Source organism: Bos taurus, chromosome 19 (genome assembly GCF_002263795.3).
Source record: "Bos taurus isolate L1 Dominette 01449 registration number 42190680 breed Hereford chromosome 19, ARS-UCD2.0, whole genome shotgun sequence".
In the NCBI taxonomy this organism is placed as follows: domain Eukaryota; kingdom Metazoa; phylum Chordata; class Mammalia; order Artiodactyla; family Bovidae; genus Bos; species Bos taurus.
The window spans coordinates 10,000,001-10,023,067 of NC_037346.1; the positions used below are offsets into that span (position 1 = coordinate 10,000,001).

At 39.0% G+C, this 23,067-nt stretch overlaps 2 protein-coding genes across 7 annotated transcripts in view; one reads left to right on the forward strand and one right to left on the reverse strand.

Annotated features, from left to right (window-relative positions):
* The window catches only part of TRIM37 (tripartite motif containing 37), a 151,462-nt gene that overhangs the window by 61,741 nt on the left and 66,654 nt on the right, over positions 1-23,067 (reverse strand). For 3 of the 6 annotated variants that reach the window (XM_024980480.1, XM_024980478.2, XM_024980479.2), the window contains exons 13-16: positions 19,993-20,058; positions 14,853-15,032; positions 4,212-4,326; positions 3,130-3,348 (exon numbers count right to left, since the gene is read on the reverse strand). In XM_024980480.1, the coding sequence (XP_024836248.1) occupies positions 3,130-3,348; positions 4,212-4,326; positions 14,853-15,032; positions 19,993-20,058 (580 nt within the window). 6 annotated transcript variants of the gene reach the window in all.
* On the forward strand, positions 12,611-13,164 carry LOC100847304 (cytochrome c-like). Its single transcript, XM_059878402.1, has one exon. The coding sequence runs from the start codon at positions 12,681-12,683 to the stop codon at positions 12,996-12,998; it is 318 nt and encodes a 105-aa protein (XP_059734385.1). The 5' UTR covers positions 12,611-12,680; the 3' UTR covers positions 12,999-13,164.

Consider the following 23,067-nt stretch of genomic DNA (forward strand, 5'->3'; position numbering starts at 1 on the left):
ACGTACTCCTTTCCTGATTTGGAACCAGTCTGTTGTTCCATGTACAGTTCTAACTGTTGCTTCTTGACCTGCATACTGATTTCTCAAGAGGCAGGTTAGGTGCTCTGGTATTCCCATCTCCTGAGGAATTTTCCACAGTTTGCTGTGATCCACAGTCAAAGTCTTTGACATAGTCAATAAAGCAGATGTTTTTCTGGAACTCTCTTGCTTTTTTGATGATCCAACAGATGTTGGCAATTTGATCTCTGGTTCCTCTGCCTTTTCTAAATCCAGTTTGAACATCTGGAAGTTCACAGTTCATGTACAACTGAAGCCTGGCTTGGAGAATTTTGAGCATTACTAGCGTGTGAGATGAGTGCAATTGTGCGGTAGTTTGAGCATTCTTTGGCATTGCCGTTCTTTGGGAGTGGAATGAAAACTAACGTCTTCTAGTCCTGAGGCCACTGCTGAGTTTTCCAAATTTGCTGGCATATTGAGTGCAGCACTTTCACAGCATCATCTTTTAAGATGTGAAATAGCTCAACTGGAATTCCATCACCTCCACTAGCTTTGTTCGTAGTGATGCTTCCTAAGGCCCACTTGACTTTGCACTCCAGGATGTCTGGCTCTAGGTTAATGATCATACCATCGTGATTATCTGGTTTGTGAAGTTCTTTTTTGTATAGTTCTGTGTATTCTTGCCACCTCTTCTTAATATCTTCTGCTTCTGTTAGGTCCATACCATTTTTGTCCTTTAGTTCCCTATTTTTACAGGAAAAGTACCCTTATCTCTAGTCTTTCCCATTCTATTGTTTTCTGCTATTTCTTTGCACTGATCACTGAGAAGGCTTTTGTATCTCTCCTTGCTATTCTTAAGAACTCTGCACTCAAATATATCTTTCCTTTTCTCCTTTGCCTTTCACTTCTCTTCTTTTCTCAGCTATTTGTAAGGCATCCTCAGACAACCATTTAGCCTTTTTGCATTTCTTTTTCTTGGGGATGGGGAACCTCTGTCCATAGTTCTTCAGGCACTCAATCAGATCTAATCCCTTGAAATCTGTCACTTCCACTTAAGGGATTTCATTTAGGTTATACCTGAATGGTATAGTGGTTTTCCTTACTTTTTTCAATTTAAGTCTGAATTTGGCAATAAGGAATTCATGATCTGAGTCACAGTCAGCTCCCGGTCTTGTTTTTGCTGACTGTATAGAGCTTCTCCATCTTTGGCTGCAAAGAATATAATCAATCTGATTTCGGTATTGACCATTTGGTGATGCTCATTTGTCAAGTCTTCTCTCATGTTGTTGGAAGAGGGTATTTGCTATGACCAGCGCATTCTTTTGGCAAAACTCTTTATTAGCCTTTGCCCTGCTTCATTCTGTACTCCAAGGCCAAATTTGCCTGTTACTCCAGGTATCTCTTGACTTCCTACTTTTGCATTCCTATCCCCTATAATGAAAAGGACATGGTTTTTTGTTGTCAGTTTTAGAAGGTCTTGTCAGAGGTTAAAGCATCTGCCTGCAATGCAGGAGACCTGGGTTCGATCCCTGGAGAAGGAAATGGCAACCCACTCCAGTATTCTTGCCTGGAGAATCCCATGGACAGAGGAGCCTGGTGGGCTACAGTCCACAGGGTCGCAAAGAGTCAGACACAACTGAGCAACTTCACTTCACCTGGAAGGTCTTGTAAGTCTTCATAGAACTGTTCAATTTTAGCTTCTTCAGCATTTCTGGTCAGGGCACAGACTTGCATTACTGTGATACTGAATGGTTTGCCTTGGAAACAAACAGAGATCATTCTGTCATTTTAAGACTGCTTCCAAGTACTGCATTTCAGACTCTCTTGTTCTTTTACTCCATTTCTTCTAAGGGATTCTTGCCCACAGCAGTAGATGTAATGGTCATCTGAGTTAAATAACCCATTCCATTTTAGTTTGCTGAGTTCTAAAATGTCGACATTCACTCTTGCCATCTCCTGTTTGACCACTTTCAATTTGCCTTGATTCATGGAACTAATACTCCAGGTTTCTATGCAATATTGTTCTTTGCAGAATTGGACCTTGCTTCTATCACCAGTCACATCCACAACTGAGTATTGTTTTTGCTTTGGCTCTGTCTCTTCATTCTTACTGGAGTTATTTCTCCACGGATCTCCAGTAGCATATTGGGCACCTACCGACCTGGGGAGTTCATCTTCCAATGTCCTATCTTTTTGCCTTTTCCTACTGTTTATGGGGTTCTCAAGGCAAGAATACTGAAGTGGCTTGCCATTCCCTTCTCCAGTGGACCACATTTTGTCAGTACTCTCCATAATGACCTGTCCATCTTGGGTGGCCCTACACGGCATGGCTCAAAGTTTCATGAGTTAGACAAGGCTGTGGTCCATGTGATCAAATTGGTTAGTCTGCTGTGATTTCAGTCTGTCTGCCCTCTGATGGAGAAGGATAAGAGGCTTATGGAAATTTCCTGATGGGAGAGACTGACTGAGGGGAAACCTGGGTCTTGTTCTGATGGGCGGGGCCATGCTCAGTAAATCTTCAATCCAATTTTTTGTTGAAGGGTAGAGCTGGGTTCTCTCCCTGTTATTTACCTAGGGCCAAATTATGGTGGAGGTAATGAAGATAACAGCAACCATCTTCAAAAGGTCCCAGGTATGCACTACTACACTCAGTGCCCATCTTAAACAAATATACCAAAAAGGGCTTATCTCTCCATTTCTCTCTTACCTTAAACAGTAACAACCACGTCTTGAAATATCATTCTAACTGTAGTTTAGCTGGGACAAAATCTGGCTACTTCCCAAATCCTAAACCATCCTACCTACATATGCAATGATAAGGTACTTCAACTAGATGCAGTGAATAGAAATAAGACACATTTTTAAAATCTACAACTTACACAGCTTCTAGAATGTATACCACAGTTTCTTGTGTAGACTGTACAGTTTCCTATAATAAATTAATTTTTAGAAACTTGAAACACTTTTGATTCAACTTCTGACATATTAATAGTCACAACAGGGCATATATTAGTAACAAAAACATAAATGGACAAGATTTTTGGCACACTGATCCCCCTACATGATATGCTGAAAACTATATTATTTCTCTTTTCAAATATGAAATGAATCTAAAGCAGGTCTAATTATTACATGATAATCTTCATTCTGAATCTTCTCCTCATCTTCTTCATCCTCCTTGACCTCTCGTACAGAAGCTGTGGTAGGACCATCCTGGAGAAGCACGTCAGCGCATGATCCAGACTTCTTAGCTCGTGTCTCAGGAGTGTCATCATTTTGGGGGCTAAGATGATTATCTGGTGGTGACAAATCTCTTGATTTCTGAGTTCGAGACAACTCAATAGTAAGTCTCTTTTAAAAAAAGAACAACACAAACATGTGTCATAAGCAGTCTGTCACTAGTAAAATTGTTTCAAGCAAAATCAAAACAAAACAAACAAAAAAATCGCCCCACACACCCAGATATTCATAAATATAGTTCTTGAACCATCTATCTCATACCTACTTGACTTCTGCTAATGGAAAAATCTATACAAAGAAAAACTGCCCAATTTATTCTCATCTTTCTTCTCATCTATAGCCCATGCTACATATACAATTAGCAAACCGCATCATAAATATAGGCAGTTTTAGATAGTATACTTGACATGAAAAATTTTTTAAATAGTCATGTTTTCCTCCTTCATATATTAAGCCACACCCAGCACTTCAAATTTCTCACCCCATCCTAACATCCACTGGCAGAAAGAAACATTCTTCACATAATTCAGTTTAGCATTGTAAAATAAAAGTTCATTAACTGATCCTCTCCAGCACTCAGTTCAACAACAATGAGAATTCAAGATGGGCAAAATTTAATTGTCAGGGAAGAGAAATACCCAAGTCACTGAGAGAAACTCAAGAGTCTGCCTCCAACTAGAGCAGCACTGTGCAATACAATCTTAAGCAATGATGGAAATGTTCTGTATTGCGATTCCCAATGCAAGCTAGCTAGCACAACGAAGGAACTGGATCTTTAGGTCTCGATGACCACATGTGCTAGTGCCTACTGAACTGGACAGTCCAGAATGAGACTCAAAGGTAATGAGAACAAAGAACAAGCGGATTTATCTACAAAGTTACAAACACCAAAAATACCCAGACTCTAAATGCAAATTTAACAGGCCTAAAAGACAATATGAAACACAAAACCTATAATATGTCTTTTTGCTTACCTCTTTAAGGTTATTTATCTGTTGGATATAGCTAGTTTGTGCAGCTTCCAATTGAGTGATATACCAATGCTGGTCCCGGCATTTTTGAAAGAAAGTTGGTGAACGAACCTGAAACCTTAAAAGAATAGCTGCACATGAAAACTAATCCAAACAGTAAAATATTACCAACCAAGCCTTGAAACTGTAACTATTAAATTCTGCAATTTTAAACTTACTTCATTATAAGGCCAAGATCGTCCCAGGTGGTGCAGTGGTAAAAAAAACTCTCCTGCCAACGCAGAAGACGCAGGAAATGTGGGTTCAATCCTTGGGTCAGGAAGATCTCCTGGAGGAGGAGATGGCAACCCACTCCAGTATTCTTGCCTGGGAAATCCCATGGACAGAGGAGCTTGGCAGACTACAGTCCATGAGGGTGTAAGAGTTGGACGTGACTGAGCACTGAGTACACAAATGAGGCCAAAATCCAGAACTCGGAGCTCCTGGTACTTGCCGTTTATACATGTAGTCCACTAATTATAATGACATATGGTTCTGAAAATTTATATCTAAGTCAGCTGCTAAATTCACACTGTATTTTTCTAAAGAAGTAACATTACACATCATGGTTAAGCTTCTAAACTAACCTACTTAAAATACATTTACTATAAGAATCTACCTCAAATACACTGCTGAACATTAGCTGGGAAGAGGATCATACTATGCAGGAAGGAGATAGCTAATACTTCATTCTCCCTTCTTGTCTAGGTCAGACCCTAGCAAAACAAGCAAAGTTTATTTTAGGCACTGCCCTTTTTCATTCCCTCTTCCATCTCATGTTCCCATATTTCATACTCGTTAGTAAAAAAAAAAGTTAGGGTTAGGGGAAAAAACAACTATCTCTACGTATTAAAACATAAAATTGGATATAAGACAGGATCTTGATCTCTTCGGAATTATCTGTACTGTAAAAAAACTAACACTTTTTAAAGCAAAAATATTTAAAACCCCACACCTACCTTGTTAGATAAACATGACTCCATTTATAGTGAAAAAAATTACAGTAATGCATAAAAGATGTTTCTGAAGAACGGAAGGGCCACAGGACACAAGGCTAGTTTGGAAGCTTGCAAATCCCCCTCTGGGCTTCCCGTGTGGCTCAGTGCTAAAGAATCTGCCTGCCTATGCAGGAGACACGAAGATCCCCTGGAGTACGAAATGCCAACTTTCTCCAGTATTCTTCCCTGGAAAATTCCATGAACAGAGGACTGTGGTGGGCTACAGTTCATGGGGTCACAAAGGGCTGGACATGAATCAGCGACTGAGCACACACACAAAATTCCTCTTCTAGTCTTGCCACCCTTATGTGAACTACCATCCCATTTTTTTCTAGGATTTTAGAGTTAGTGTAGGAATCTACTGACCACCTAACAGCTATCTGCAGCAAATAACTATTTTTAGTTAAGGATACTCATGCATCAAAGGGTAGAGATGATTCACTCAAACACTATTCTAAGTGGATACTGCCAGACAGCATACATAGGTTGGACACTGGTGAGACTATCTGAAACATATTACCTTTAAATGACTAATGGAACTGACTAACCCTGTGTATTACTTTTAGTATCTGTGCCATTAAAATAAAAGCAAGCAGCAGGTAAAATTCCTTAACTATCCCTTTTAATGAAAGAATTTCCATATATAGCATAGGCTGAAGTCCATGGGATCACGAAGAGTTGGACACAGCTGAGCGACTTCACTTTCACTTTACACTTCACGCATTGGAGAAGGAAATGGCAACCCACTCCAGTGTTCTTGCCTGGAGAATCCCAGGGACAGGGGAGCCTGGTGGGCTGCTGTCTATGGGGTCGCACAGAGTCGGAAACGACTGAAGCAACTTGGCGGCGGCAGCAGCATAGACTTAAATAACTTTCTAATAAACATATAAAATTCCATCAGAATCTTACATTAAGATTTTAAATTTTGAACAAGCCCTCATTAAATATATAAATGTTATACACTATATTGAAAAGCCCTTTCTCCACGAACCCACAGCAATTTATTTATACAGCTTTTACGGTATAATAACAGTTTTCAACCTTCAGCCCATTTCATCTTTAGTTTCCAAACGACTAAAACCAGGCAACTGATTCTTAATTTCTTTCCTAATATTAGCCCAGGGACTTCCCTGGAGGGGCAATGGTGAACAATTCACCTTCCAATGCAGGGGTTCAGTTCAGTTCAATTGCTCAGTTATGTCCGACTCTTTGCAACCCAATGAACCACAGCACACCAGGCCTCCCTGGCAATCATCAACTCCCCAAGTCCACCCAAACCCATGTCCATCAAGTCGATGATGCCATCCAACTATCTCATCCTCTGTCCTCCCCTTCTCCTCCTGCCCTCAATCCTTCCCAGAATCAGGGTCATTTCCAATGACTCAGTTCTTCGAATCAGGTAGCCAAAGTATTGGAGTTACAGCTTCAGCATCAGTCCTTCCAGTGAATACTTAGGACCGATTTCCTTCAGGATGGACTGGTTGGATCTCCTTGCAGTCCAAGGGACTCTCAAGAGTCTTCTCTAACACCTCAGTTCAAAAGCATCAATTCTGCAGCTCTCAGCTTTCTTTATAGTCCAAATCTTACATCCATACACGACTACTGGAAAAACCATAGCTTTAACTAGACGGAGTCTGTCAGCAAAGTAATGTCTCTGCCTTTTAATATGCTGTCTAGGGTGGTTATAGCTTTTCCTCCAAAGAGCAAGTATCTTTTAATTACATGCCTGCAGTTACCATCTGCAGTGATTTTGGAGCAAAAAAGTATAAAGTCTTTTACTGTTTCCATTGTTGCCCATCTATTTGTCATAAAGTGATGGGAACCGGATGCCATAATCTTAAGTTTTCTGAAATGCTGAGTTTTAAGCCAACTTTTTCACTTTCCTCTTTCACTTTAATCAAGAGGCTCTTTAGTTCTTCTTTGCCTTCTGCCATAAGGGTGGTGTCATCTGCATATCTGAGGTTACTGATATTTCTCCCGGCAATTTTGATTCCAGCTTGTGCTTCATCCACCCTGGCATTTCACATGATATACGTGCATATAAGTTAAGTAAGCAATGTGACAATATACAATCTTTATGTATTCCTTTCCAGATTTGGAACCAGTCTGTTGTTCCATGTCCGGTTATAACTGTTCTTTTGACTTGCATACAGATTTCTCAGGAGGCAAGTCAGGTGGTCTGCTATTCCCATCTCTTGAAGAATTTTCCACACTTTGTTGTGATCACACAGTCAAGGGCTTTGGCATAGTCAATAAAGCAGAAATAGATGTTTCTCTGGAACTCTCTCGCTTTTTCTATGATCCAGTGGATGTTGGCAATTTGATCTTTGGTTCCTCTGCTTTTTCTAAATCCAGCTTGAACATCTGGAAGTTCATGGTTCATGTACTGTTCTAGCCTGGCTTGGAGAATTTTGAGCATTACTTTACTAGCGTGTGAGATGAGTGCAATTGTGTGGTAGTTTGAGCATTCTTTGGCATTGCCTTTCTTTGGGATTGGAATGAAAACTGACATTTTCCAGTCCTGTGGCCACTGCTGGGTTTTCCAAATTTGCTGGCATATTAAGTGCAGCACTTTCATAGCATCATCTTTAAGGATTTGAAATAGCTCAGCTGGAATTCCATTGCCTCTACTAGCTTTCTCCGTAGTGATGCTTCCTAAGGCCCACTTGACTTCACACTCCAGGATGCCTGGCTCTAGGAGGGGGATCACACCATCGTGGTTATCTTGGTCAAGAAGATCTTTTTTGTACAGTTCTTCTCTGTATTCTTGCCACCTCTTCTTAATACCTTCTGCTTCCATTAGGTTCATACCATTTCTGTCCTTTATTGAGCCCATGTCTGCATGAAATGTTCCCTTGGTATCTCTAATTTTCTTGAAGAGATCTCTGGTCTTCCCCATTCTACGGTTTTTCCTCTATTTCTTTGCACTGATCGCTGAGTAAGGCTTTCTTATCTCTCCGTGTTATTCTTTGGAACTCTGCATTCAAATGGGTATATCTTTCCTTTTCTCCTTTGCCTTTAGCTTCTCTTCTTTTCTCTCCTTCAACTGAATTCACCTTCCAATGCAGGGGATGAGGGTTCAATTCCTGGTCAGGGGACTAAGATTCTACATGCTGCAGGGCTACTAAGCACCACAACGACTGAGCCTGGGTGCCTCAACAAGAGCCTGCATTCTGCAAACTACAGGGCCCCTGCACTATGGAGCCTGCACGCCAAAACTAGAGAAAAAGCCTGCCCAGCACAATGAAGATCCCATGTGCCACAACTAAGACCAAAAGTAAATATTAATTTTATTATAATAAAATTGAAAATAAATATTAACATATATGTGTATATATATTAATATACATATATTGGCTCAGTGCCAGGCACAGACTCAGAAAAAGTTGCTGAATTAATGATAATTAAGGGGCAGTGGCCGGGAGGACCAACCCCACGCCATGGCTGTGCAGGCACAGGAGGGCCTAGAGGAGCTATCCCACGTTGAAGGTCAGGAAGGGCGGCGGTGAGGAGATACCCCTTGTCCAAGGTAAGGAGCATTGGCTGCGCTTTGCTAGAGCAGCTGTGAAGAGATACCCAATGCTCAAGGTAAGAGAAACCCAAGTAAGACGGTAGGTGTTGCAAGAGGGCATCAGAGGGGAGACACACTGAAACCATACTCACAGAAAACTATTCAATCTAATCACATTAGGACTACAGCCTTGTCTTACTGAATGAAACTAAGCCATGCCCATGGGGCAACCCAAGATGGACGGATCATGGTGGAGAGATCTGACAGAATGTGGTCCACTGGAGAAGCGAATGGCAAACCACTTCAGTATTCTTGCCTTGAGAACCCCATGAACAGTATGAAATGGCAAAATGATAGGATACTGAAAGAGAAACTCCCCAGGTCAGTAGGTGCCCAATATGCTACTGGAGATCAGTGGAGAAATAACTCCAGAAAGAATGAAGGGATGGAGCCAAAGCAAAAACAATACCCAGCTGTGGATGGGACTGGTGATAGAAGCAAGGTCCGATGCTGTAAAGAGCAATATTGCATAGGAACCTGGAATGTCAAGTCCATGAATCAAGGCAAATTGGAAGTGGTCAAACAAGAGATGGCAAGAGTGAATGTCGACATTCTAGGAATCAGCGAACTGAAATGGAATGGAATGGGTGAATTTAACTCAGATGACCATTTTATCTACTACTGCGGGCAGGAATCCCTCAGAAGAAATGGAGTAGCCATCATGGTCAACAACAGAGTCCAAAATGCAGTACTTGGATGCAATCTCAAAAACGACAGAATGATCTCTGTTCGTTTCTAAGGCAAACCATTCAATATCACAGTAATCCAAGTCTATGCCCCAACCAGTAATGCTGAAGAAGCTGAAGTTGAACGATTCTATGAAGACCTACAAGACTCTTTAGAACTAACACCCAAAAAAGATGTCCTTTTCATTACAGGGGACTGGGATGCAAAAGTAGGAAGTCAAGATAACACCTGAAGTAACAGGCAAATTTGGCCTTGGAATACGGAATGAAGCAGCGCAAAGACTAATAAGAGTTTTGCCAAGAAAATGCACTGGTCATAACAAACACCCTCTTCCAACAACACAAGAAAAGACTCTATACATGGACATCATCAGATGGTCAACACTGAAATCAGATTGATTATATTCTTTGCAGCCAAAGATGGAGAAGCTCTATACAGTCAGCAAAAACAAGACCGGGAGCTGACTGTGGCTCAGATCATGAACTCCTTATTACCAAATTCAGACTTAAATTGAAGAAAGTAGGGAAAACCACTAGACCATTCAGGTATGACCTAAATCAAATCCCTTATGATTATACAGTGGAAGTGAGAAATAGATTTAAGGGCCCTAGATGTGATAGATACAGTGCTTGATGAGCTATGGACTGAGGTTCGTGACACTGTACAGGAGACAGGGATCAAGACCATCCCCATGGAAAAGAAATGCAAAAGAGCAAAATGGCTGTCTGGGGAGGCCTTACAAATAGTTGTGAAAAGAAGAAAAGAAAAAAGCAAAGGAGAAAAGGAAAGATATAAGCATCTGAATGCAGAGTTCCAAAGAATAGCAAGAAGAGCTAAGAAAGCCTTCAGCGATCAATGCAAAGAAATAGAGGAAAACAACAGAATGGGAAAGACTAGAGATCTCTTGAAGAAAATCAGAGATACCAAAGGAACATTTCATGTAAACATGGGCTCGATAAAGGACAGAAATGGTATGGACCTAACAGAAGCAGAAGATATTAAGAAGAGATGGCAAGAATACACAGAAGAACTGTACAAAAAAGATCTTCACGACCCAGATAATCACGATGGTGTGATCACTCACCTAGAGCCAGACATCCTGGAATGTGAAGTCAAGTGGGCCTTAGAAAGCATCACTACGAACAAAGCTAGTGGAGGTGATGGAATTCCAGTTGAGCTATTCCAAATCCTGAAAGATGATGCTGTGAAAGTGCTGCACTCAATATGCCAGCAAATTTGGAAAACTCAGCAGTGGCCACAGGACTGGAAAAGGTCAGGTTTCATTCCAATCCCAAAGAAAGGCAATGCCAAAGAATGCTCAAACTACCGCACAATTGCACTCATCTCACACGCTAGTAAAATAATGCTTAAAATTCTCCAAGCCAGGCTTCAGCAATATGTGACCTGTGAACTTCCTGATGCTCAAGCTGGTTTTAGAAAAGGCAGAGGAACCAGAGATCAAACTGCCAACATACGCTGGATCATGGAAAAAGCAAGAGAGTTCCAGAAAAACATCTATTTCTGCTTTATTGACTATGCCAAAGCCTTTGACTGTGTGGATCACAATAAACTGTGGAAAATTCTGAAAGAGATGGGAATACCAGACCACCTGACCTGCCTCTTGAGAAATTTGTATGCAGGTCAGGAAGCAAGAGTTAGAACTGGACATAGAACAACAGACTGGTTCCAAGTAGGAAAAGGAGTACGTCAAGGTTGTATATTGTCACCCTGCTTATTTGACTTATATGCAGAGTACATCATGAGAAACGCTGGACTAGAAGAAACACAAGCTGGAATCAAGATTGCCGGGAGAAATATCAATAACCTCAGATATGCAGATGACACCACCCTTATGGCAGAAAGTGAAGAGGAACTCAAAAGCCTCTTGATGAAGGTGAAAGTGGAGAGTGAAAAAGTTGGCTTAAAGCTCAACATTCAGAAATCAAAGATCATGGCATCCGGTCCCACCACTTCATGGGAAATAGATGGGGAAACAGTGGAAACAGTATCAGACTTTATTTTTCTGGACTCCAACATCACTGCAGATGGTGACTGCAGCCATGAAATTAAAAGATGCTTACTCCTTGGAAGGAAAGTTCTGACCAACCTAGATAGCATATTCAAAAGCAGAGACACTACTTTGCCAACAAAGGTCCGTCTAGTCAAGGCTATGGTTTTTCCTGTGGTCATGTATGGATGTGAGAGTTGGACTGTGAAGAAGGCTGAGCGCCGAAGAATTGATGCTTTTGAACTGTGGTGTTGGAGAAGACCCTTGAGAGTCCCTTGGACTGCAAGGAGATCCAACCAGTCCATTCTGAAGGAGATCAGCCCTGGGATTTCTTTGGAAGGAATGATGCTAAAGCTGAAACTCCAGTACTTTGGCCACCTCATGCGAAGAGTTGACTCATTGGAAAAGACTCTGATGCTGGGAGGGACTGGGGACAAGAGGAGAAGGGGACGCCAGAGGATGAGATGGTTGGATGGCATCACTGAGTCGAGTGAACTCCAGGAGTTGGTGATGGACAGGGAGGCCTGGTGTGCTGGGATTCATGGGGTCGCAAAGAGTCGGACACGACTGAGCGACTGATGTGATCTGATCTGAAACATCACAACAAGAATTTGTTGCTCTACTAACATTCAAGTCTTTAAGCTCTGCTATAAACAAGAAAAGGCCAAAATAAAGACCCAGAGGTTGTGCTAAACTGCACTGAAGAAAGGAAACTCTCATACAGATCATCAGAAAGAATCAATACTACTAGGATTCCAATAAGATGACTAAGGCCATAACTAACAGCTGTTTTGCAGGCTGGTAAAATTGATATTTGAGTAATTGTACAGTCTTTCTGGTTAAATTATGAAACAGCAGCAAATTACTCCTTTTGGTGAAAAAGAGAACCTAAAAGTTATACAATGATAGTAAAGTAATCTCCCCAAAGAAAAGATGACAAAAACATGAATTACTTTCTATATTCAAAATGCAATCCTTTCTTTCAGTTTCTTATTCTTCCAGGAAAGTTATGAAGAACAGTAAAGGGTGATATAATAGCAACTCATCCACCATGCTCAAGGAAAAGAAATCAAAATAAATAAAATTTAAGAACATATTATTAGAAAGCGGGACGTTCGGCTTGTGAGCGGGAACTTCTCGGTCGCGCACAGAGGAAGAACGATTTAAAAATGGGTGATGTTGAGAAGGGCAAGAAGATTTTTGTTCAGAAGTGTGCCCAGTGCCATACTGTGGAAAAGGGAGGCAAGCACAAGACTGGGCCAAACCTCCATGGTCTGTTTGGGCGAAAGTCAGGTCAGGCTCCTGGATTCTCTTACACAGACGCCAACAAGAACAAAGGTATCACCTGGGGAGAGGAGACGCTGATGGAGTACTTGGAGAATCCCAAGAAGTACATCCCTGGAACAAAGATGATCTTTGCTGGCATTAAGAAGAAGGGAGAGAGGGAGGACTTGATAGCTTATCTCAAAAAAGCTACCAATGAGTAATAGGTGGCCACTGCCTTATTTATTATGAATCAGAAGTGTCTCATGACTTTTTATGTGTACCATATTTAAATTGACTCATACACTAGAATTCAGATTATGAACGGCTGATGGAATAATTCTTTTGGACAGTCCTGATTTAAATAAGATTGGTTTGTGGTTAAACGAATATGGTCAGCTTTTTGAATTTTGATAGTAATTCCGGTTCAACAAGTACTATCATTTTTCCCATTCTAAAGAGATGACTGAACTTGAAAAAGGAATATTAAACTTTTTAGGGAGATGGTGCATTCCTTTTAAAACCTGTAAGAGATTGGTTTTATATTTAGATTTCTGTAACTGGTTATATTAATATATTTAAATACTGAAAAGGTGCCTTCACTGTCTCATAAACAGACGAGGAGTCACACGTGTTTCAAGTTGTGTTCATCAGCCTGTTAAGGCAAGGACTGAAAATACACTGACAAAGTCCACTTTATCTTTTTGGTTTTATAAACTATGCCAATTTAATTAAAATTCTCTATCTAAAATTTAGCCTTTTACTTAATGAAAGGCATTTTAGTGTGGTTTATGTATAGCATCAAATAAAGAGCATTTAGCACCTCACATTCTGTAGATGATCTTTAAGATCAGATGCTTTTTAAATTCCCTGTGACAAGATATGTTAACAAACTTTTCTTGTTAATTCTTCACAAAGTCAGACTAAGTTATAATTCAAGGTTGTCTTAAACAGGAATTCAGAAACGCAACTGTAGAACTACTTGTATACGGTGGTTGGTAATCATGCTTTTGCCAACTCAGCAGGATTAGAGGGGCTATGTCATTAGCTCAAATTTGTAAACTGTCTGATATAAGGCTTAAGAATTAAAAAACAAAGTCACAGAATAAAAAAAAAAAAGAACATATTAAATCTCTTTTAAGGAAAAAAGAACTTTTAAAATTATTTGATGGAAACTTACACTGTTAAACACTCTGAAACCTCTCAGTTCAAAACATATTTGAATTTCTTTTTTTAACTACTCAAGCTCTCATTTTGATCATCAAATTAAAATTGGGTGTAATGATGCCCCAAAACTGAATTATAAAAGTACCGCAATATTAAACAGGGCTGTTGCAATTCTGTAGTCCCTGCTTATGTTCTGTCCTGTATTGTAAATGACACATCAACTACCAACTCTTAGCTTATTTTCATCAATTTTCATCTGTATTCCCTTACTTTTAATTTGATATTATCTGGAAGAAACTGAAAATGTTTTTGTGAAACTAAGCTTACAAAGCCAGCCATCCAAATACAATATAAAATTTCCAGTGGGGGAAAAAAAATTACTTGATATCATGTTATTCTTGAATTTCCAAATGGTGAAGCTGCTAGAATTTCAACAGATAAATGGGACATTACCATGTTTATTGGAAATAGTAGTTTACTCTTTATGGAGAGCGAGCAAGCTCCGTTGCTTCAAACGTGTTAGACTCTTCGACCCTATGGACTGTAGCCTGCCAGGCTCCTCAGTGCATGGGATTCTCCAGGCAAGAATACTAGAGTGGGTTGCCATGCCCTCCTCCTCGGGATCTTTCTGACCCAGGGACTGAACCCAGGTCTCCTGCATTACAGGCAGATTCTTTAGTGCTGAGCCACTGGGTAAGTCCATTTTTTATGGAATTACTAACTAAATGTCACACACATTTCTCACTAGCTTATTCACTGACCACACAGGACTTCTGAAATTAAATGGGTAAGAACATGGTAGATTACAGTTAGTGTAGATTACAATATTCATCTTGGTTAAGTGAAGACTTTAAACTTCTGATGACATTATTCCCTGTGATACACGCCAAAATACAAATGCTTCCTATTACCTTAAAATCACTGTATCATTCTGTCGATTCAAGTATCCTTCATTTGCAAGTAAGTCCAAACGGAAAAATCTATTATAACCCCAGCATTCTCCAACTTCAAAGTCAGATGCAAATTCTCGAATGATATTTTTGGTAGGATCATTGCAGGATTGATGAACCATCTCTACACGATATTCATATCTAAAATTGAAAACAGACTATAAATATAGAGGTACTAAAGCAAGAATAAAAGACATAAAAACATCAAGGTCATTAAGTACCTAAGAAGAAACTTACTGATATATACAGCTACATGTCTTTCAGAAAGGATCATGACAGCAGTATTATGAATGGAATTATGACATAATCAGCACTAGGTCCTTTCCCCCTCTTTAAAAGTGTTTACCATTACAGCAGGTACCACCTTAGAAAATGAATAAATTTTGTATAAACAGTACTTTAAAGGTTACACATTTTAGCAACACTACGTATTTTTCCATATATCCAATACCTAGTGTTTCCTCACAATACTCTACCACTTTCTTTGAGATGTACCACAATACAGTTTTAAAATAAATAATAAAATATGAATACTATATTTTTCTAATTCAATTTATCATAAATTAATTGTGCATTCAGAAACTCAAGCCTATAAAATTTTCTAGTAGAAAGTAAGTATACAGTGGGAAAGCCAGTACATTTAGACTTCCATATCTTAAATAGTATAAAATTTTCAAGTCTTCAAACTCATTTTTACTCAGAAAGTACTGTTACTGCAAGAACAAAAAGTGAAAAAAGATCATCAGAAGGAACATCCAACAGTAGCCATAAAGCTTCTCCATTTTGGTGGAGATAAACTCTAAAAACAAAAACCCAATACCTTAGTCTTCTATTTCTGCTTGCAAAGGGCAAAAGAAAAAATTACAGTTCTTTACCTACAAATGAATGTAAATACAGTTGACCCTTGAACAACACAGGTTTGAACTGTACTGGTCCACTTAAATGTGAATTTTTTTAATAGTAAATACTACAGCACTATACAACCTGTGGTTGTTTGAATCCGAGAATGTGGAACTGTGGATATGGAGGAACCCAGGAAAGGAAGGACCAATTAAAAGTTACATGCAGATTTTTGACTCTGTGGAGGACTGGTAAACCTAACCCCTACTATGTTCAATGGTCAACTGTATTTAAGCACTATCAAATGATTTTTATATTAGTATCTCTCACAGTGTATTGTTAATAGATTGATGGCACAAACTAATGCAAAAGCTTATTTTGTCTATCTAGATATTGCAGTTGTGAGGCCAGCTCTCACCAACAAGAGTTGCCACTAAATGTCTAAAAATAAACCCCAATACCTGTGTGCAACTGATATTTTACAAAGTCTCTAAGATGATTCAATAGGGAAAGCAAAGCTTCCTCAACAAATGGTGCTGAGGGATTTCCTTGGTGGTCCAGTGGTTGGGAGACCAGGCTTTCGCTGGGTTCAGTCCCTGGCCAGGGAACTGGGATCCCAAAAATTGCAAAGGGAAGCCAAAAGACAAAACAAACAACCCCCCTAAAACCAAAACCAATAACAACAAAAAAACAAATGGCACTAAGAAATCTGATTACATGCAAATTTTATATATATATTTCATATACAACTTCCTAATTTCATACACAAAAATGAACTCCAAATAGATCAATGACCCAAATACAAGGGCTAAAATTATAAAACTCTTAGAAGAAAATACAGGGGTAAATACTCAAGAATTCGAATTTGGCAATGGATTCAGAGACTTGACTCCAAAGCATGAACAAGAAATAGGTAACCTGGACTTCACAAAAACTTAAAATTTTTGTGCATCAGAGGACATTATCAAGAAACTGAAAAGACAACTCACAGAATGGAATAAAGTTTTCAAATCACATGTCTGATAAGGATTTAGTATAAAAATATATAGAAAATTCTTGGAACTCAGCAATTAAGAGACAAGTAACCTATTTTAAAAATGAACAATGAACTTGAATAGACATTTCTCCTTTCTCCAAAGAATATATACAAATGGAAAATACAAAACAAAACATGAAAAGATGCTCAATCTCACCAGTCATTAAGGAAATGCAGGTCAAAATCACAATGAGATACCACTTCAAATTCACTAGGATGCCTATAAAATATAATCTAAAAACAGGAAATAATGCATCCACTGTAGAAAACAGTTTGGCAGTTCCTCAGAATGTTAAAAATACAGAATTACCATATAACCTAGCAATTCCACTATTGCTATATATTCAAAAGAAATGAAAACCTTAGCCCATATAAAAATAAAAACTTGTACATGAAATATTTATAGTAGGATTACTCATAATAGCCAAAAGATGGAAACAATCCATATGTCCATTAACAGATGCGTGGATAAACAAATTGAGGTATATACATACAATGGAATATTGTTCACCCACATAAAAGAACGAAGTTTTGATGCTTCAACACTGGTTGAACCCTGAAAACACTATGCTAATAATAACTAAAAAGACATCAAATATAAAAGATTCCAAACTGTATGAACTTTTATATGAAATATTCAGAATAGTAATTATCTAGGATTGAGAGAAGGAAAGGATGGGTACAAGGTGTTCCGAGATGATGAAAACATTCTGAAATTAGAGAGAGGTGGTGATTGTACAACACTGGAAACACACTAATTTCCACTGAACTGTGTATTTAAAAATGCTTTATATATGAATTTCATCTCAAAAAATAAAATTTACTTCTATTTTAAAAATGAGTAGTTAAAACCTCAAAATTCATAGAGAAACAACCAAGAATGTTGACAATCTAGGGAGAAAGACATTCATGCAGATGATTAAATACATCCAGGATCAAGACAGGTGTTAAGTTTAAAATCAATATAAAACAATTTTTGAAAAATCGGTTTATTATGCAAAAAAGCATATAGTATTTGAAAAAAAAATCATTCTTTTATCTGCATTAATTCTCTCTTTAAAAAAAAATTATTTATTTGGCTGGGCTGGGTTTTAGTTGCAGCATGTAGGATCTATTATAGTTCCCTAACCAGGGATTGAACCTGGGTCCCCTGCGTGGCAGCACAGAGTCTTGGCCACTGGATCACCAGGGAAGTCCTTGCACTAGTCCTTGCACTAAAATTATGACAGATATACACCTATGTTTCTATTAAATATAGCAATTAAATATAGCTATGTTATTTATAAAGCAACTCAACCCTTATCTCAGATAAAACTAAAACCTCAAATTTGAATATTCCAACTTAAATTCCTTTATCAAACTGAAAATCTGAGTGAACTGAACAATCATTAACTTAAAATTTAAGTCTCATTAGTATTACTCCCCAAGGGAAAGTTCTATTCTTTTCTTAAGCAACTCAAAGAAATTTCCTTCTCTAAAACAAGTCAGCTCAGTAAATACTGTTAAGAGCCAATTTGAGGGTATCACTCACGTGTAAATTTCCTCCAAAGCCAAGACAGGTTAATGATAACACACACAGGAAGAAAGGTATTTACATACAATGAAATTATCAAAGTACTTCTGCAGCGTCCCAGGTGTTATTAAAATCTACTAGATAATACAATGATTTATATTTTTACTTCATATTCTGACAGTTAAACTACCTCACTGCTAAACTCTCAATCCCATAATTGAATGATGTTTCAGTAATTAATTTAAAAAGTATTCAAAACTTTTCTCTAGGCTTACTGGACTGTTAAAGAGAATTAACAGGTAAGGGAAATTCCTAGTCGCCCAAGGGTTAGGACTCTGTGCTTTCACTGATGAGGAAGTAGGTTCTATCCCTCGTCGGGGAACTAAGACCCTACATGCTGCATCAGTTAGTCAGTTCAGTCGCTCAGTCATGTCCGACTCTTTGCGACTCCATGGACTGCAGCACGCCAGGCTTCCCTGTCCATCACCAACTCCCAGAGCTTACTCAAACTCATGTCCATTGAGTCAGTGATGCCATCCAACCATCTCATCCTTTGTCATTCCCTTCTCCTTCTGCCCTCAATCTTTCCCAGCATCAGGGTCTTTTCCAATGAATCAACTCTTCGCATCAGGTGGCCAAAGTACTGGAGTTTCAGCATCAGTCCCTCCAGTGAATACGCAGGACTGATTTCCTTTAGGATGGACTGGTTGGATCTCCTTGCAGTCCAAGAGACTCTCAAGAGTCTTCTCAAACACCACAGTTCAAAAGCATCAAGTCTTTGGCGCTCAGTTTTCTTTATACTCTGACTCTCACATCCATACATGACTACTGGAAAAACGATAGCTTTGACTAGACGAATCTCTACTTTTTAATATGCTGTCTAGATTGGTCATAGCCTTTCTTCCAAGGAGTAAGCGTCTTTGAATTTCATGGCTGCAGTCACTATCTGCAGTGATTTTGGAGCCCCAAAATATAAAGTCTCTATTTCAATTGTTTCCCATTTACTTGCTATGAAGTGATGGGACCAGATGCCATGATCTTAGTTTTCTGAATGTTGAGTTTTAAGCCAACTTTTTCACTCTCCTCTTTGACTTTCATCAAGAGGCTCTTTAGTTCTTCTTTGCTTTTTGCCATAAGGGTGTCATCTGCATATCTGAGGTTATTGATATTTCTCCCAGCAATCTTGATTCCAGCTTGTGCTTCTTCCAGCCCAGCATTTCTCATGATGTATTCTGCATATAAGTTAAATAAGCAGGGTGACAATATACAGCCTTGACGTACTCCTTTCCCGATTTAGAATGAGTCTGTTGTTCCATGTCCAGTTCTTAACTGTTGCTTCCTGACCTGCATAAAGATTTCTCAGGAGGCCGGTCAGGTGGTCTGGTATTCCCATCTCTTGAAGAATTTTCCACAGTTTGTTGTGATCCACACAGTCAAAGGCTTTGGCAGAGTCGATAAAGCAGAAGTAGATGTTTTTCTGGAACTCTCTCGCTTTTTCAGTGATCCAACAGATGTTGGCAATTTGATCTCTGGTTCCTCTGCCTTTTCTAAAACCAGCTTGAACATCTGGAAGTTCATGGTTCACGTACTACTGAAGCCTGGCTTGGAGAATTTTGAGCATTATTTTGCTAGAGTGTGAGATGAGGGCAATTGTGCAGTAGTTTGAGCATTCTTTGGCATTGCCTTTCTTTGGGATTGTAATGCAAACTGACCTTTTCCAATCCTGTGGCCACTTGAGTTTTCCAAATTTGCTGGCATATTGAGTGCAGCAGCACATGCTGCATAGCACAGCCAAAAAAAAGAAAAGAAAAAAAAAAAAAAAACCCAATGATAAGATGTCTGTTTTTACCCAAACAGAATATTCTCATTAAGGTATTCAGATAATATCTAGCAAATACACAATTCTAATCTTAAACCTTAGTATCCTGAATGATAGTATTTCATTATCACTGATAATATTACTACTACTTATAATGTAAACTTTAAGTTCCATAAGTGTATATATCAACAATAAAAGCATGCAAAATGAAACCAGCACCAAAAGCAACAGAAATGTCACAAAATCTACCTGTCAGCAAGAGCAGAATCTTAGGAAGGTAAGAAACACAGGTACAGACACACCTTGTTTTACTGTGCTTTTGGTTTTTTGTACTTCAGAGGCATATCCCTGTTACACATTGAAGGTTTGTGGCAACCTTGCATCAAACAAGTCTATTTGGCTCCACTTTTCCAACAGCATTTAGTCACTTCATGTCTATGTCACAGTTTGTAATTCTCACAATCTTTCAAACTTTTACATTATTATTGTTACATCTGTAATCATGATCTATGACCAGTGACCTCTGATGGAATTGTTTTGGGGTGCCACAAACCATATCCAGCAACAAACTTAACTGATAAACGTGTATGTTCTGACTGCTTTACCTATCAGCATCTGTCTTCCCTGCTCCTCCTCCCCAATTTCTTTCCTTCTCTTAGGCCTCCCTATTCCTGAGATATAACAATACTGAAATTAGGCAAATTAATGGCCTTTAAGTGTTCAAGTGAAAGAGAAACTCAAGTCTTATTTTAAATCAAAAGCTAGAAATGATTAAGGTTAATGAGGAAGACATGCTGAAAGCCAAGAGAGGCTGAAAGCTAGGCCACTTGTGTCAAACAGTTAGCCAAGCTACCAATGCAAAGGAAAAATTCTTACAGGAAGCTGAAAGTGTTACTCCAGTGAACACACAATTTAAAAAGCTAAACTGTATCACTGATGACATGGAGAAAGTTTTAGTGGTCCAGATAGAAGAACAAACAAGCTACAACATTCCCCGAAGGCAAAGCCTAATCCACAGCAAGGTCCTAAGTCTCAATTCCACAAAGGCTGAGAGAGACGAAGAGGCAGCAGAAGAAAAATTTAAAGCTACCAGAGGCTGGTTGCTGAGGTTGAAGGAACGAAGCTGTCTTCATAACATAAAACCAGAAGCTGGTATAGAAGCTGCAGCAAGCTATCCAGAAGTACTGTCTGGCTTCAAAGCATCCAAGGACAGGCTGAGTTTTGTCAGGAGCTGATGTAGCTGGTGACTTTAAGCTGAAGCTAATGCTCATTTACCTTTCTGAAAACCCTAGAGCCCTTAAGAACTACGCTAAACTTACTCTGCCTTTGCTCTATAAAAAGAACAAAGCCTGAGGACAACCCATCTCTTCACCTGTGGTTAACTGAATATTTTAAGCCCACTGTTGAGATTTACTGCTCTGGAAAAAAAAACTTTTTGCAAAGTATTACTGCTCACTGACAATGCACCTGGGCACCCAAGAGCTCTGATGGAGATGTACAAAACTGATGTTGCTTTCAGGCCTGCTCACACACATCCATTCTGTGGCCCACAGATAAGGAGTGATTTTGACTTTCAACTCTTATTAATTAAGAAATATATTTCATAAGGCAATAACCGCTGTAGTAATTGCTCTGATGGATCCAGGTAAAGTAAATTGAAAACCTGGAAAGGTTTAACCATTCTAGATGCCAAAAAGACCATTCATGATTTGTGGGAAGAGGTTGGAAAAATCAACATTAGGAGGACTTTGAAAGAACTTGACTCCAAACCTCACAAAAGACTTTAAGGGGTTGAAGATCTCAGTGGAGGAAGTAACTGCAGACATGGCAGAAACAGCGAGAGAATTAGAATCAGAAGTAGAGCCTGAAGATGTGACTGAGCTGCTACCATCTCCATAAAACTTTAATGGATGAGGAGCTACTTTCTATGAATGAGAAAAAAAAAGGTTTCTTGAGACACAACCTACTCCAGGTAAAGATACTGTGAAGATTATTGAAATGATAACAAAGGATTTAGAATATTACATAAATGTAGTTGATAAAGCACTGGTGAAGGAAATGGCAATCCACTCTAGTATTCTTGCCTGGAAAATCCCATGCACAGAGGAGCATGGCGGGCTATAATCCACAGGGTCACAAAAAAGTAGGGCAACAATAGTTGATAAAGCAAAGTCAGGATTTGAGAGGATTGACTCCAAATCTGAAACAAGTTCTACTGTGAGTAACATGCTATCAAACAGCACTGCATGCTACAGAGAAACCACACATGAGAGGACAAGTCAATCAATGCTGCAAACTTTACTGTTACCTTATTTAAAGAAGTTGCTACACCCACCCTAGCCTGTAGCAATCACTACCCTGATCAGACAACAGCCACCAAATACCAGCAAAGAATTATGACCCACTGATGACTCAGGGATTGTTTGCATTTTATAGCAATAAGGTATTTTAAATTAGATATGTATACTGTTTTCTGAGACATACTATCGCACACTTAATATACTATAAACATAACTTTTATGTGACTTGCTTTATTGCAGTGGTCTAGAACCAAACCTGCAATATCTCTGAGTTATGCCTATCTACAGATCAGAAAATAGTCAAGAGACAAGAAGAGAACCAAGATTAATGGTAGCAACAGGGTTATGAACAAAATCCTATAATGACTAAACTTCTTATAATTTTGTCCATGATCAACCACCTTCCAATTACAAATCTGGTGGTTAAGAACAAAGAATACAGAGAAAGAAAAATCTATGTTAAACAGACTGCATTTTAACAATGCTGAACTTAAGTGAATAACTTAGCTGTTATACTTCCATCTGTAAAATGGGAGTGATAATAGCAGTGACAGCACATGAGGTGGTAGTAAAGCAAAATGAGTTATATAAGGCAAAGTGCAGAGCACAAAGTATATACTCAGCTTCTGCTGCTAAGTCGCTTCCGTCGTGTCCGACTCTGTGCGACC